The sequence below is a fragment of the Juglans microcarpa x Juglans regia genome, chromosome 8D (genome assembly GCF_004785595.1).
Source record: "Juglans microcarpa x Juglans regia isolate MS1-56 chromosome 8D, Jm3101_v1.0, whole genome shotgun sequence".
NCBI lineage: Eukaryota > Viridiplantae > Streptophyta > Magnoliopsida > Fagales > Juglandaceae > Juglans > Juglans microcarpa x Juglans regia.
This window is the reverse complement of record NC_054608.1, coordinates 33,704,423-33,719,355: the sequence shown is the minus strand read 5'-3', so window position 1 is coordinate 33,719,355 and position 14,933 is coordinate 33,704,423. Positions and strand designations below refer to the sequence as shown.

At 37.1% G+C, this 14,933-nt stretch overlaps 2 protein-coding genes across 3 annotated transcripts in view; both read right to left on the bottom strand.

Annotated features, from left to right (window-relative positions):
• The window catches only part of LOC121241780 (disease resistance protein RUN1-like), a 156,313-nt gene that overhangs the window by 27,560 nt on the left and 113,820 nt on the right, over positions 1–14,933 (bottom strand). The window lies entirely within an intron of this gene.
• LOC121241781 (disease resistance protein RUN1-like) overlaps positions 1–14,933 on the bottom strand; it is a 125,333-nt gene that overhangs the window by 32,291 nt on the left and 78,109 nt on the right. The window contains exon 4 of one of the 2 annotated variants that reach the window (XM_041139628.1): positions 6,882–7,338. In XM_041139628.1, the coding sequence (XP_040995562.1) occupies positions 6,882–7,338 (457 nt within the window). Of the gene's footprint in view, positions 1–6,336; positions 7,339–14,933 lie in introns of both variants that reach the window. The other variant, XM_041139629.1, reaches the window with a different exon arrangement.

Sequence of the window (14,933 nt, the reverse complement as noted above, 5' to 3'; positions counted from 1 at the left end):
TATGGAGGGATGGCTATGGCTAAGTTCGAAGTGGAGAAATTTGACGGTCAGAACAGTTTCAGTCTATGGCGCATCAAGATGAAGGCTTTACTGTGACAACAGGGCTTGTCAAAAGTATTAGAAGTGTCGGTATCTGACGATTCTCCGGCTCCTTCGAAAGAAGAAGAAGAAAAGGTACACAGTACTATTCTTTTGTCACTATCTGATGGAGTTTTAAGAGAGGTTGCTGACGAGGAGACTGCAACTGGTCTCTGGTCGGCACTTGAGAATCTGTACATGAAGAGATCTCTCACCAACCAGTTGTATTTGAAACAACAGTTATACACTCTCAAAATGAAGGAAGGTACTCTTATTTCTGAACACCTAGATGAATTTAATAAAATCATTATGGATCTGAGGAACATAGATATTAAGCTTGAAGAAGAAGATCAAGCGTTAATTATTTTATGTTCATTACCCATATCTTTTGAGAACTTTGTAAATTCCATGTTGTATAGTAGAAATACAATTTTCTTGGTAGATGTAAAGTCTGATCTGAATTCTAAGGAGTTGAGGAATAAATTGAGTGTGAAGAACACTAATGAACAAGCTAGTGGCTTGTTTGTTAAGGGGTCCTCAAGCAGGGGTAGATCAAATGACAGGGGTTCAGAGAAGAATAAGGGGAAATCCAGGGGCAGTTCACAAACAACGGTTAGTAAGAAAAACGTCAAATGTCATTATTGCCATAAGTTTGGTCACTACAAGAACGAGTGTCCAAAACTGAAAAACAGAGAGGACGGCACTAGTTCATCTAATGCCGTTAGTGTTGCTGATGATAGGTCTAACGACCTAGATCTTGTTCTAGCAATTAGCGACTCCAATAGTCGCTTTAGTGACAAGTGGGTCATGGACTCAGCTTGCACTTTCCATATGTGTCCCAAGAGGGACTGGTTCACTAACTATGAATCGGTCAACGGAGGCTCCGTTTTGTTAGGGAATGATATGGGTTGCAAAATTGCTAGAATTGGTTCAGTCAGAATTAAGATGTTTGATGGAATTGTCCAGACATTGTCTAATGTTCGACACATTCCAGATTTGAAAAAGAATCTTATTTCTTTGGGTACTCTTGATTCTCTGGACTACAAGTACACTGGTGAAGGTGGAGCTATCAGAGTCAGTAAGGGCTCTATGGTTGTGATGAAAGGAGATAAGACAAATGGTCTTTATTTCCTTCAAGGCTCTACGGTGACAGGTGCAGCTGCAGTGTCAGTTTCAGATGATCCAGATTCAGATGTCACTCGTTTGTGGCATATGCGTTTGGGTCATATGAGTGAAAAGGGAATGTCAATTTTGAGTAAGCAGGGTTTTCTATGTAATCAGAAGATAGGGAAACTGGATTTCTGTGAACACTGTGTGTTTGGCAAACAGTGCAGGGTTCAGTTCTCTACAGGGGTTCACAGAACCAAAAGTTCTGTGGACTATATTCATTCTGATCTTTGGGGCCCATCTTCCGTCCCATCAAAAGGTGGAGCTCAATATTTGCTTACGTTCATTGATGATTTCTCACGGAAGGTTTGGGTTTACTTTTTGAAGCAGAAAAGTGATGTATTTGTTAACTTCAAACAGTGGAAAGCTTTGATTGAAAATCAGACGGGCAAGAAAATCAAGCGACTTCGCACTGACAATGGTATGGAGTTTTGCGGAGGTGAGTTTGATGAATTCTGCAGAAATGAGGGTATTGCCAGACATCGTACAGTTAGACATACTCCACAGCAAAATGGGGTAGCTGAACGGATGAACAGGACTCTCTTGGAGAGAGCTCGCAGCATGCTTTCTAATGCAGGCTTGGCTAAGGATTTCTGGGCTGAAGCAATCAACACAGCCTGTTACTTGGTCAATCGTTCTCTAGCCACAACGATTGGTTTGAAGACTCCGAATGAGGTATGGTCTGATACTCCTGCTGATTATTCAAATTTGAAAGTTTTTGGTTGTCCTGCATATTTCCATGTTAATGATGAAAAACTTGAGCTAAGGGCGAAGAAGGGCATATTCATTGGGTATGCCAGTGGGGTGAAGGGATTCAGGTTGTGGTGTACTGATCCTAAATCACCCAAGTTTGTGATCAGTAGGGATGTCACTTTTGATGAAAAATCCATGCTTAGTCCGAGGAAGGAGATTACTGAGTCTACAGGACAAGAACAAGATGTTAGAAAGCAGGTAGAGTTCCAGGTGGAAGCATCACAAGGGCTGCCCAGTGGCGCCCAAGATCATGCTATTGTAGATGAGCATGATTCTGATTCGAGTAGCAGCGCACAAGGTGAGCAAGACTACAGTATAGCGACTGGTAGACAGAGGAGGCAGATTAGACCGCCTCAGAGATATGCTCATGCAGATATGGCGATGTATGCTCTTACTACGGCAGAGAATATTGTTGGTCAGAAACCTTCCAGTTATTCAGAAGCTGTCAAGAGCGCAGAATCTGCATAGTGGTGCGCAGCTATGACTGAAGAGATTGAGTCTCTTCACAAAAACCAAACATGGGATTTGGTTCTGTTGCCAAAGAAGGTGAAGACTGTTGGCTGCAAATGGGTTTTCAAAAGAAAAGAGGGAATCCAGGGTGATACAGATGCAAGATACAAGGCACGCTTAGTTGCTAAGGGCTTCAGTCAGAGAGAAGGCATTGACTACACTGAAGTCTTCTCTCCAGTGGTGAAACACAGTTCGATCCGATTACTACTTGCTTTAGTAGCATTGTATGACTTAGAGCTACAGCAACTTGATGTTAAAACAGCGTTCCTACATGGTGAACTTGAAGAGACCATTTACATGCATCAGCCAGAGGGATTCATTGTTGAAAACAAGGAAGATCATGTGTGCAGATTGAAGAAGTCTTTATATGGTTTGAAGCAGTCGCCAAGGCAATGGTATAAGCGGTTTGATTCCTTTATGATTGATCATGGTTATTTGAGAAGTAACTATGATAGTTGTGTTTATCATAAGGAATTATTTGATAAGTCTTTCATTTATTTGCTATTATATGTTGATGATATGCTTATTGCTGCTAGAAGCATATCTGACATAGGTTTGTTAAAGACCCAACTCAGAAATGAGTTTGAAATGAAAGACTTAGGTGCTGCAAAGAAGATTTTGGGAATGGAAATCTTCAGAGATAGGAAAGCTGGAAAGTTGTACTTGTCCAAGGGAAAGTACATTGAGAAAGTGCTCCAGAGATTTAGGATGTTTGATTCCAAACCAGTAAGTACACCACTTGCTACGCACTTTAAACTTTCAGCTTGCCTATCTCCTCAGACAGATGAAGAGGAACAGTTCATGGCTAGTGTTCCTTATTCAAGTGCAGTGGGCAACATCATGTATGCAATGGTTTGCACCCGCCCAGACATTTCACAGGCCGTGAGCGTAGTTAGCAGGTATATGGCTAATCCGGGTAAGACTCATTGGCAGGCTGTGAAATGGATACTCAGATATCTGAGGAGAACCCTGAACTTTGGGTTAATATTTGATAGAGATGTCGATCTCAGTTCCAAAGTTACTGGTTTTGTTGATTCAAATTATGCTAGAGACTTAGATAAGAGAAGATCATTGACAGGTTATGTTTTCACTCTGTGTGGGTCAGCTATTAGTTGGAAAGCAACACTGCAATCCACTGTTGCTTTATCAACTACCGAGGCAGAGTACATGGCAGCAGCAGAGGCTGTTAAGGAGGCCATTTGGTTGAAAGGCTTGGTCAATGATTTGGGTTTACAACAAGATGGGATCTCAGTATTCTGTGACAGTCAGAGTGCAATGCATTTGACCAAAAATCAAATGTATCATGAGAGAACGAAGCACATTGATGTCAGGTACCATTTTCTCAGAGAGATTGTTATAGAGGGTGCTATACAGATTCTGAAGATTGCTACTACAGAAAATCCAGCAGATATGATGACTAAGCCAGTTGCAGTATACAAGTTCAAACTTTGTTTGGACTTAATTGGTGTTCGCATTTTGTCATTCCCGTAAGGGATTTGGTGGTGGGGATTGGTTTTGTGGTCGGAGGTTTTTTTTTTTTTTTTGTGTTTTGGCAGAGTTCAAGCCAAGGTGGAGATTTGTTATGAGGTGGCTTGAATTCAGATTGAACAGTGCATGTGTCGTAGGTTCGCTAGAGCGGAGGTTCACTCAGCTCGAGCAAAGTCAGACAGAGTGCTTCGCTCGACATTCGCTCGACACTCAGCTCGAGCGAATTTAGACAGAGAGCTTCGCTCAAGTATCGCTCGACATTCAGCTCGAGCAATATCCAAGTCAGAGAGCTTCGCTCGACCCTCGCTCGACACCCAGCTCGAGCGAGTTCAGGCAGAGAGCTTCGCTCGACTCTCGCACAACTGTTGGCTTGAGCGAAGTGCAGAATATCTACGTTCGCTCGACACTAGCTCGACGTTCGCTCGAGCCAATGTTCACAAAAGTGAATTCTCACTTTTCTTATAAATATCAAACGGCGCCCACTTCTTGCCTAAGGACTTCAGAATACATTTTGTCTTGTTTTAAGTGTTTTCTTGAGAGAGAAGTCTAGAGTGAGTTTTGAGAGATAACTTCCTTGTGAAGTTTTGTTGTATTCATCTGTACTCCATCTCTGTTGATAGTGAAATCTTCGATACCAACCCCACCAGTGGACGTAGGCTCATTTTGAGTCGAACCACTTAATTCTTGGTGTTCTTTCTGTGTGATTGTCATCAATTTCTTTCGTTTAGTTCCGCTACTATACTTCGAGTTAGTCTTAGCTACAGTTATTCCCAACATACTGTATAGTAGTTCTTCAATGGCTGGGCGAAAAGAAGTTAGCTGCCTCTGTGTCTCCTTTTAAGCGAAGTAGACAGACTGGTCAACCCCAGGACTTTGGATCAAAGACATTGATGCCTGAGACTAAACATATCATGAGTTAACATCATTACCGTTTATGTTTGTTGCATGGTTGTATTAAAGATAATTATTTATTTACAAGTCTACCTTCCGACAATTTCCTGATATGTGTTTGTTATGATGAAATTGACTAGCATTCATCGAAATTATGTAGGCTGTGAACTGACATGAAAAGTAATATACATACATACATGCAGAAAATCTCACCTGAAACTGCCTGAAATAGTTGGGCTGCCTTGCTTTCTTGATACCTGATACTACCCGAATTGTGGCTCAGTATCATGAGTACTCAATTCGTATTTACCTGGTTTGCTTTCTCGGAAATTAAAAAGAATCCTCAGTCTTACATTGGTAATGATTTGGAAAGAAATGCATGTACGTTGTTAGAATTTCTTATACTAATTGGCCATATCATTGGCAAAAACAATCATAAAGAGACCTTGCGGGGTAATACATGCCTTTGCCAGATTAGACAAATAGTGCAAAACTCAGAGCAAAACCAAAACCAAAACCATATATGTGGCATTGCAGGTGGCATTCAAATGCTGGACAGAGCTCAGTGTCATTGTAGCATCAATAGTGGGTGGTAAGGCTCCAAATGCTGCAAACAGGGAAAAGCCCAAAAGAATATTACCAGACAAAAGGCAAAAGTACAGTCCCAACTTCATTCATTCCATACATTCATTGCTCCGATTCAATCTCCTCATTCACATGCGTCTCTCCTTATACAATTTGTTTGGTATTACAAAAGAAAGGGAAAAAAATATGATACGCAGAGAGGAAAAAATTGAATATTACTTGAAAATCAAAGGAACAGGGGGAGGCTGACTTACTTCATCCATTTTTCTTTTTTTATTTGCTCTCCTTTCATTCTTGTATACCACTTTGGCTCTGCAACTTTTATAAAACCACACCATCCCCCCATAGAAATGATGATGGAAATCAAATTGAACTTGCAAATTGTCCAAAACCTTTAGTTCAAAAGATTGTAAATTAGAGTACCCCACCCATACAAAATATCGAGTCCTATTTTGCATTTTGTACCAATCCATATTAAGCAATTGTACCCCTTCAATACAGCATACATGATTTGAGCTGGTACTGGTTATCTTAGCATGATATATCTGAGCACCATACATCCCAAAACTATTGATTTCAGCATCTTTAAAAAACATTACGAGATATAATACAATTCCGCTTATCTCCTCCAAATAGTGTGGCCCCTCAATATCTATTACCCACTCATCTTCTCCCCTCTGTCTGCCATCATCATTATCTTTTAAAAACTCATGAACATAACTCAACCACTCTGGAATCTGATTTTCTGGAAACAAAGTAGCATCATATTCATAGACTCCCTGTTAAACGTTAAATATCATCATCAATTTAATTTAGTTTAAGCAATACATGCTTACTATTAAAAATGAGATCAAACATACATACCTTCCACAATAATGGATTTTGCACTTTACCATTCCATATATTCTCATGCATTTTGTCGCAACCGGACAAAAGAATATTACGTAGCGATCTGATGTGGCTTCCATTGAATTCCAATATTTTTGATACTTCCGAAAATCTCTCTAATGACTTGCATCCTTCAACATGTACGTGTCTTATATTTAGTGGAAGCTCTATTATTTCTTCAAGTTTCTCACAATAGCGCAAGTAAAGGTGAGTTAGTGCAACAAATTCTTTGATGCTCGTGGGAAGGCTAACAATTCCAGTTCCCGATAGATTTAAATCAAGCAAACTGGCGGAGGAGTTAAACATGGTAAAGAAACTAGATATTGGAAAGAAATTTGATTCTGAATGGGAACAACTAATTTGAAGATTCGATACTTGTAATGCAGTGCTCCCATTGCTTGAATTCGTTGGAGGCGCCAATTCATGGAGTGGTTCTTCACGTAATGATATCTCCTCTTCCATTTTTGTAGACTCAATAGCCATAAGGGATGGCCCATCATCCCTCATCTTCTTTACAAGATTTGAACAACCAGCAATGTTGAGCACCTGTAAATGTTGCAAGAGAATGCAAGCAATATTTGGGAGACGCAGGAGGTTTTTGCAAGCAATCCATAGAAACTGAAGTCCAACCAGGTTCCCAATGGATAATGGTAGTTCTTCTATTGCGGTGCCATTTAGATACAACCCACTTAAACATTCCATTTTACACTCGATTTCAGGAAGATAACGAAGGCTTGAGCACTCACTAAAATTAAGCCTGCGTAAAGATCTCAAATTGAGGCTTCTTGGAAGGATTTGGAGTTTAGAGCATCCTAGAAAATTCAACACAAAAAGATTTTCCAAAGATCCAACGGAATCATGCACCTCAACTAATCTTCTACAATATCGGACGGTCAATTCCTTCAAATTTGAGATGCTTGAAAGATTCGGAATCTTTTCTAAGAAGTTACAATCATAGAAAGTCATAGTCGTCAAATTTTGTAAAAGGAAAAGAGGAAATGTTTAATGGACTTTACTACATAATTCAAAGAAAAAAAAATTTTGTTGATGATGATTATAATTGTGTACGTACCTTGGGCTTGAATCCATCCCCCAACTCCTTTATGGGGCTATCATGCATTCTCAAAATAAAGAGTTTCTTTCCTCTAAAATTACGTGGCAAAAACTCTCCAGGATATTGAGGCCAATCAAGTAATCTTAACTTCTCAGAGAGATAATTGCACAAGAAAAACGTGCACTACGACATATAAAGATTCTAAGTCTTTCCATATGTCGAAATGCTTCCAGATGGAAGCTTATCTCCTCATCGCCTTTCGGTAAATCTACTAGCATGCCTTCAACTTTGTTTGGCTCCTGATCATGTAAGTGCATGAAGTTGCTTAAGATATTTTAGGAAAAATAATACTCTTTACTTATCAATTAATATTACTCTGCTAAAATCTCCAATACTAAATAGACAGCATGCTAAAATATAAAAGATTGTCTTTTTACCAACTTACGTACTCTCCTATAACTTTCAATAAAACAAACGCTAGCTTGAGGAGACAGTAGACATGAAATTAGAAAATATAGGATATTTGGAATGAAAAAAGAACATTTAGATTTGAAACTTTTATTGACTCATTTTAATTATTAATAAACGAATTCTATATATATCTACAAATTCATCTTTATAATTTAAAGCATATATATATATATATATGAGTACTGCTATATCCATAAAAAAATTATACAAAAATAATTATACAAATTGACGTGTCTTCATCTGATCCATTAGTAATTTTATAATTTGATGAACCATATCAAGTTACGTCAGTTTGTTGGATTACTTTTATGTATATATTTATTTATTTAGATATAAATTCATACGATTTATATTTTCTCGAAAAAAGAAAAAAAAAATTCACTAGGTTTCACTTTTGGAAAAGGAAATAAATGTAAAACTCAATGTATTCTTTTTCTACTCTTACAGTACTTTCTTCCAACACTTCACGGATATCCTCATGAAACCACGGTCTACTACGTTTGCTAGGTTCTTCAGGTGATTCTAGTCGAACAATTTCTCGTCCCATATCTTGTAGCAAGTCGTGCATCTAGACACATTCATTACTCCCTTCAATAGTAATAGTAATAAGACACTTGTCTATAAGCCTCTTGATTCCATGAACCGGGAAAAAATCACAACAATCAAATATTTTCTTCACATTAGCCAAACGTTCTCCTTTGAAGAAAAATGCAATGTTAAGGAATATTTCCTTCTCGGTAGCATGCATACCTTCATAACTCACTAAGAGTACTTTTTTAATATCATCGTTGGGAATCTTTCTATATTTATCTAATGCACTTTTCCATTCATCTATACTTTGACCTTTTAGATTTGAACCTAGCACTTTTAAAGCTAGTGGAAGACCTTGAGCATATTTTGTTACCTGTTTAGAGAGTTCCACATAATCTTCAAGTGGTTCGTCTTTCTTGAAAGCATGCAAGCTAAACAGTCGAAGAGCTTCATTCTCATCCAAAATCATCATCTCGTATTTTGAATCAACTTCAAAGGCTTCTAATAAGTGTTGATCTCTTGTTGTGATGAGAATTCTACTTCCTGAGCCAAACCAAGCACGATCTCTAGCTAGTATTTTTAGTTGGTCCATGTTATCTATGTCATCAAGAACTAGTAGAATCCTTTTAAAGCAAAGTCTATCTCGAATCACATTGACTCTTCTGTCAACATCATCAATATTCAATATTGTTCCTAAGATCTTGGACAGAAGTCTATTTTACAGCTCAAGTAGACCTCCTGTCGTTCTGAAGTTTCTCTAATATTTCTCAAGAAAAAATTTCCTTCAAATTGAAAAGAAATCTGGTTGTAGATATCATTTGAAATAATTGTCTTACCAATTCCACCGGTTCCGAATATCCATACCACGCGAATAATATCATTCATTCCGATATTTAAATGTTGATCATAAATGTCACGTATACGAGACTCTATCCCAACCGGATACGTGGCAACACTTAAAGGTGTTTGATTTACTATTCTTGAGTCCACCTCTTGAATGATTTCTTTGATAAATTCTGACTCATCCCTATCAATAAAAAAGAGAAGAAAAATTTAGGCTTTCCATAGGTAAATGGCATATGAATATGATTGAGTTAAAAATATTAAAAATTATTTATATCAGCATACTGTTTATTGCAGCCTCAGCACACCTAATGTATTGAGTTAAAAAAAAAAATACACTACGTGAAGTGTGTGGAGAGTGCGGCTGATATATAGCGGGACTCTAAAAATATATATTGTTTTATTCCTTTTTTTTTTCTCCACGAAAGTGTGTGGAGAGTCAATGCGTAGCGTTTTCCTTCCTTAAATTTGAATGTTTCAATATTAGATTGTGCATTATTTAAGAGTATTTGTGAGTATTTATATCTAGAAACAAATTGAAACTAAAAACCACTACTGATTTAAATGATTCCCAAATCTTCTTCTTTATATAACCCAAATAATAAACAATTCCAACCCTTTTTCTTAATTACTTTTTTTCCAACTATCATTGATCAGTTGTGTAATGGACGAAATTTCATATATTCCTCTATATATTTATTTCATATTATATTCATCAAAAGACAAATGGCAAACAAAAAAAACATGTATTTTTATTTATTTCATGTTCTTCTATTTCTCCATTAAACTTTATGTACATGAAACTAATCTAGATACTAAATCCCAGAATCAGAAAGGATTTCTAAAACTTGACCATGTTTTGCATATAATTATTCAATGCCAAAAATAATCAGAAATATCAAATAGTTTTCTTTTTGTATGGTATTTTATCTTCACTAGTTCTTCCATGCAGTCAGATCTTGGATTATTTGTCTCAATTTTTTCCATAAATATCTCAAATATATATATATTTATATATATATATATATATATAGCATCACATATGCATACACATGATCATGAGAAAGTACATATAGGCAAAGCTTACCGGAATTTCGCTAATAGAAAACCAGATAAATCAGCTACTCTTTGCAAAGCTACCTTCCATTTCAGCATCTTTGCTTTATCCTTGAGCTTATCTCCAAGTTTATCAAAGGATTCTCCAAAAATCCCTTTTCGATGCCATACTTCCGATGGATCTACGTCGTAAAAAATTGGTAGAACAATTTGCTTCATTGTTTCCTTGCAATCAAGAATCTTCAATAGCTCATCTAAGCACCATCTTGATTCTGCATAGTTTTTAGAGAATACAATGATAGAAATCATTGACCATTCAATAGTTTTGAAAAGTGCGGGTGGAATCTCTTCCCCTCTTTCAAGATTATTGTCTATGTAAGTTTTGATTCCCCTTTGATTTAGAGCATGGTATAGATGGGAAATAAAGTTATGGCGAACATCTTCGCCTCTAAAGCTCAAGAATACATCGTGCTTCCATGGACGGATAGAAGGAGATGAAGAGGATGAAGAAGAGGAAGAAGCTCCTGATTGAAAGGCCATAGAAGAAGAAGTCATGCTCTTGATCAGTACGTATGCACGATTACAATTTAGCAAGAGATCCAATTATAGAGTTGCAGAACTTATCCCAAATAAATAATTATAGAGATAAAGTGGGTCAGAGAAAGGAGAAACTTCTCGGAAACTCCTTGGCAACAGCGTCGAACATGCATGCATGTGTTTACTCTGTACGATTGCAGAACTTTCAACCTTCAAAGTTGTATAAAATGATCAATTTGGTCCCGCAGCAATCAACTTTACTCTGTTTTAGCACATATCGATGTTGTTCCCACGTCTGGAAATTGATAAAGAAGTATCCAAAATAGAAAGTGTGGTGCTACTTCCACTGAAAATTCGTATCGAATAGTGTAAAGTTTTTTGAGAATATTAGATATAATGTATGTGTTTCTCTAGCGTTTTTCAAGAAACAACTGCCTTCAAATTTAGAAGAAATTATGTTATGTACCAACTCCAAAGATCCCTACCATATGTATAATCCTTTACACTATTCAATGCTTAAAAGGGAATAAGTTTATCTCAATCACCTCCAAAATTAAAACATTTTTACAGAAAAAAAAAAAAGAAGTAAATTCTACATTGCCACACTACTATAAACCATATATATACGACTGTCCACTTAAGAACCATAAACAAGGATGCTTGCCATTTTCCCTCTCTCTCTTCTTATCTCTTTCCTCTTTTTTTCTCCCCTTCTCCTCCTTTCTTTTTCTCTTTCCCCCTGTTTTCCATTGCTATCCTTAAAGTGATCAATTTGGTCTCAAAACAAGTTGATACTTTTTGAAAAGAAAAAATAGATGTTCAAGTTGGTCCATTGATTTCCATTAGTTGTTGTAAAAAGTTATTTAAAATGATCAATTAATTGGTCCCACAGCAATTGACTTTACTCTGTTTTATCACAGATGCTTGTTGAAAAAGATGATCATGAAAATCATTCTATGCTATTCCCAAGTCTAGAAATTGGGAAAGAAGTATCCAAAGTCTAAAATTCCCATACGGTGCAAGTTTATTTAATTAAAAAGAACAAAAATATGAGTACTCAATTCCTATACTCGATACTTGGTTTCATTTCTCCAAAAATACAAAAGAATCCTCATAATCTAATGTATCCACCCAAATGTTGAAATCCAAGAATCTCTTTCCTTTCCCATACCAGTGTGGTTAGTTTTTACAAAGAACATGACTATTTAACCACACATATGCTGATTCCTCTAATCTCATTCGAACACAGCTAGCATCCCATTAATTTCAAATGAATTACTTTTTGAGGTCTCTTTGCAATGGCTAAACCAGTCTAGAACCCTATTTCCAGAAAATATAATGCCACCTAAAGTAACCAATAAACCAAATCATATATATGCATAAAAGAGAGATATAATAAAGAGACAGAAACATCCCATTAATTTAAAATGCCCTATAAACCTTGAAACTCAATGGCGTTCAAAGCGGAAGTTGCAGCCTTTTGAATTTCCAAATCACACAAATTCTACTTCGAACTTCCAACATCAACATCATTTATCCTTGGTGATGAATTTGTGCCAAGAATGGAACAACTAACAAGACCCTGATAGCAGAGCAATATTTACTCTGATTCAATCTCCTCATGCTAATCCGTCTCCCCATCCACTGTTTGGTTGCTGATAAAGTTCAGCCTTTGGAACCAAACCAATCACGATTACTAGCCAAAGCCTTCAACTGTCCCCAATCATCCACATAATCAAGAATTAGAAGAACTCTGTTACAACGAAGTTTATTCTTTATCGCATTGATTCCTCTGTCGACATGCATGGCCAATATATCAGAAAAAAGAGTCTCTTGCAGTTGGACCATACCATACTGGCTCTTCGAAGTTTCTTTAACGTTTTTCAAGAAACAACTACCTTCAAATTTAGAAGAAATTATGTTTTGTACCGCTTTCGTAATAGATCCCTACCATATGTATAATATCATTCTTTCCGATGCTTAAAAGGGAATATACATGTTGCACCACGAGACACCACTCCGATTGGATGATTGGCAACCTCAAAGTATGTTTGATTTATTATTTTTTAGTCCACCGGATAAATGAAGATTCATTCCTATCAATTCAAAAGAGAATAAAGAATTATTAACGGTTATACTCAAAGTATGTTTGAGGCCCCTGTTTTGGTATCTCTCTCTGTTCCTATCAATTTATTTTATTGTCATGAGGGGATGGGGGTAATTCTTGTATTAAATATGCGCATGCATGAGTTTCTTTATTTTATTGTCATGATGCTCATATACTTGCTTTCAATTGGTCTTTATTAAAGTTCCGACTGGTGTGCAATTAAAGGCTCATCATGTCTGATCCAGCCGTCAGCATTCTCTCATTTGGTTGTAGAACCTTTCATATGCATGTTAGAATAGTATCATACAAATTGTGAATTATTTTTAAAACTGTAAAAATAGCTCTCTTGTGTGGGTATAAAAACTGGATGAGACATGGTGCAATATCTCAACAAAGAAGGAATCAAGCCTCCACCAATGAAAAGCTGCTCCACACGCACTCTGATAAAACAGAAGAATATTCCTCCAGCTCAGCATAGTTTGTTAGGATCGTTTCTTTTTGTCTCTTTGTACAGATAGCTTTCTATTCTAGAATATTGTAGAATAGGTTAGGTTGGTTATTATTTCTATTTTCTGATTGGTTAAGTTGGTGTTGCTCGAAGGATATATATACAGAGGATGTACACAGATTCAAAGAGGAATGAGAACAATATTTTTCTCTCCAATCCTTCTTTTGTTTCCCTTCATTCTTTATCTTTAACATGGTATCAGAGACCACAGGTTTCGAAACCTGAGGTCCTTCATTTTTCTTTCAGCCATTTCTTCATACAGCTTCACTGCATTATAGCTCTCATTTCATTTCTTCACAATGACGAAATCCAGCAACGTCTCACCTTCTGAAGATCCAAAGTGTCATTTCTATTTACATTACAGTGACAATGCCAACACTGTGGTGATTGTTCCACCTCTTTCTGGCCAAAATTATCTCTCATGGAATCGATCATTTACCTTGGCCATCTCTATAAAAAACTAGCTGGGTTTTCTTGATGGAAGTATACCTACACCAAATCTGACCGACGCCTTGTATATTCCCTGGTTGCGTTGCAACAACCTTATTTTATCTTGGTTACTCAACTCGATTTCGAAGGAGATAGCATCAAACGTGCTCTACATCAACTCAGCAAAGGAAGTATGGGAAAAGCTGAAAACCCACTTCGCTCAGCCTGATAACGTGCGTATCTATCAACTCCAGCAACAACTCAGCTCTACTTTGCAAGGGAACCAAAATGTAAGTGAGTATTTCACTCAACTTAATGGGATTTGGGAAGAAATGCATAACTATAGGCCTGTCCCGTGTTGTTCATGTGGTTTATGTACATGTCAAGCCCTTAAATCAGTCGGTGATGTTCAAGAGACAGATTATGTGTTTAAGTTTCTTATGGGATTAAATGATTCATATGATCACATTAGATGCCAGATAATTTTGATGAGTCCTATGCCTTCTCTAGACAAGACCTTTTCCCTAGTTTTACAGGAGGAAAGACAAAGACAGACCAGAAATTTGACAGTGTCTTCTCCTGAGGCTTCAGCACTAGCAGTCTATAGTAATCAAGCAAAAAGAAAAGAGAAATCTGATCTTAGCTGTTTTCATTGTGGAAAGCTTGGACATACTAAGGAGAAATGCTATAGGCTTATAGGATTCCCACCAAATTTTAAGTTCACTAGAGCTAAGTCGAACCATGGTAGTGGGAATTTTTCTTCTCCACATTCAGCAAACCAGGTTTCCTCTCAAAATCAAGAAAAGGGAATACAAGAGAATCCTCAGTTGAACTTATCCCAGAATCAGATTCAGAAACTCATGGCTCTAATCAATGGACAGATGTCACAGCTCACTTCTAATGACTCAGGTTCTGTTCAGACCACTACTCAGCCTCAACAATTGTCCACTGAAAATAATCCTTCCCCTGTTGCATACTCCAACATGGCTGGTATAATTCCCTTTCCCACTCACATTTCTATTGATCATAATGCATCT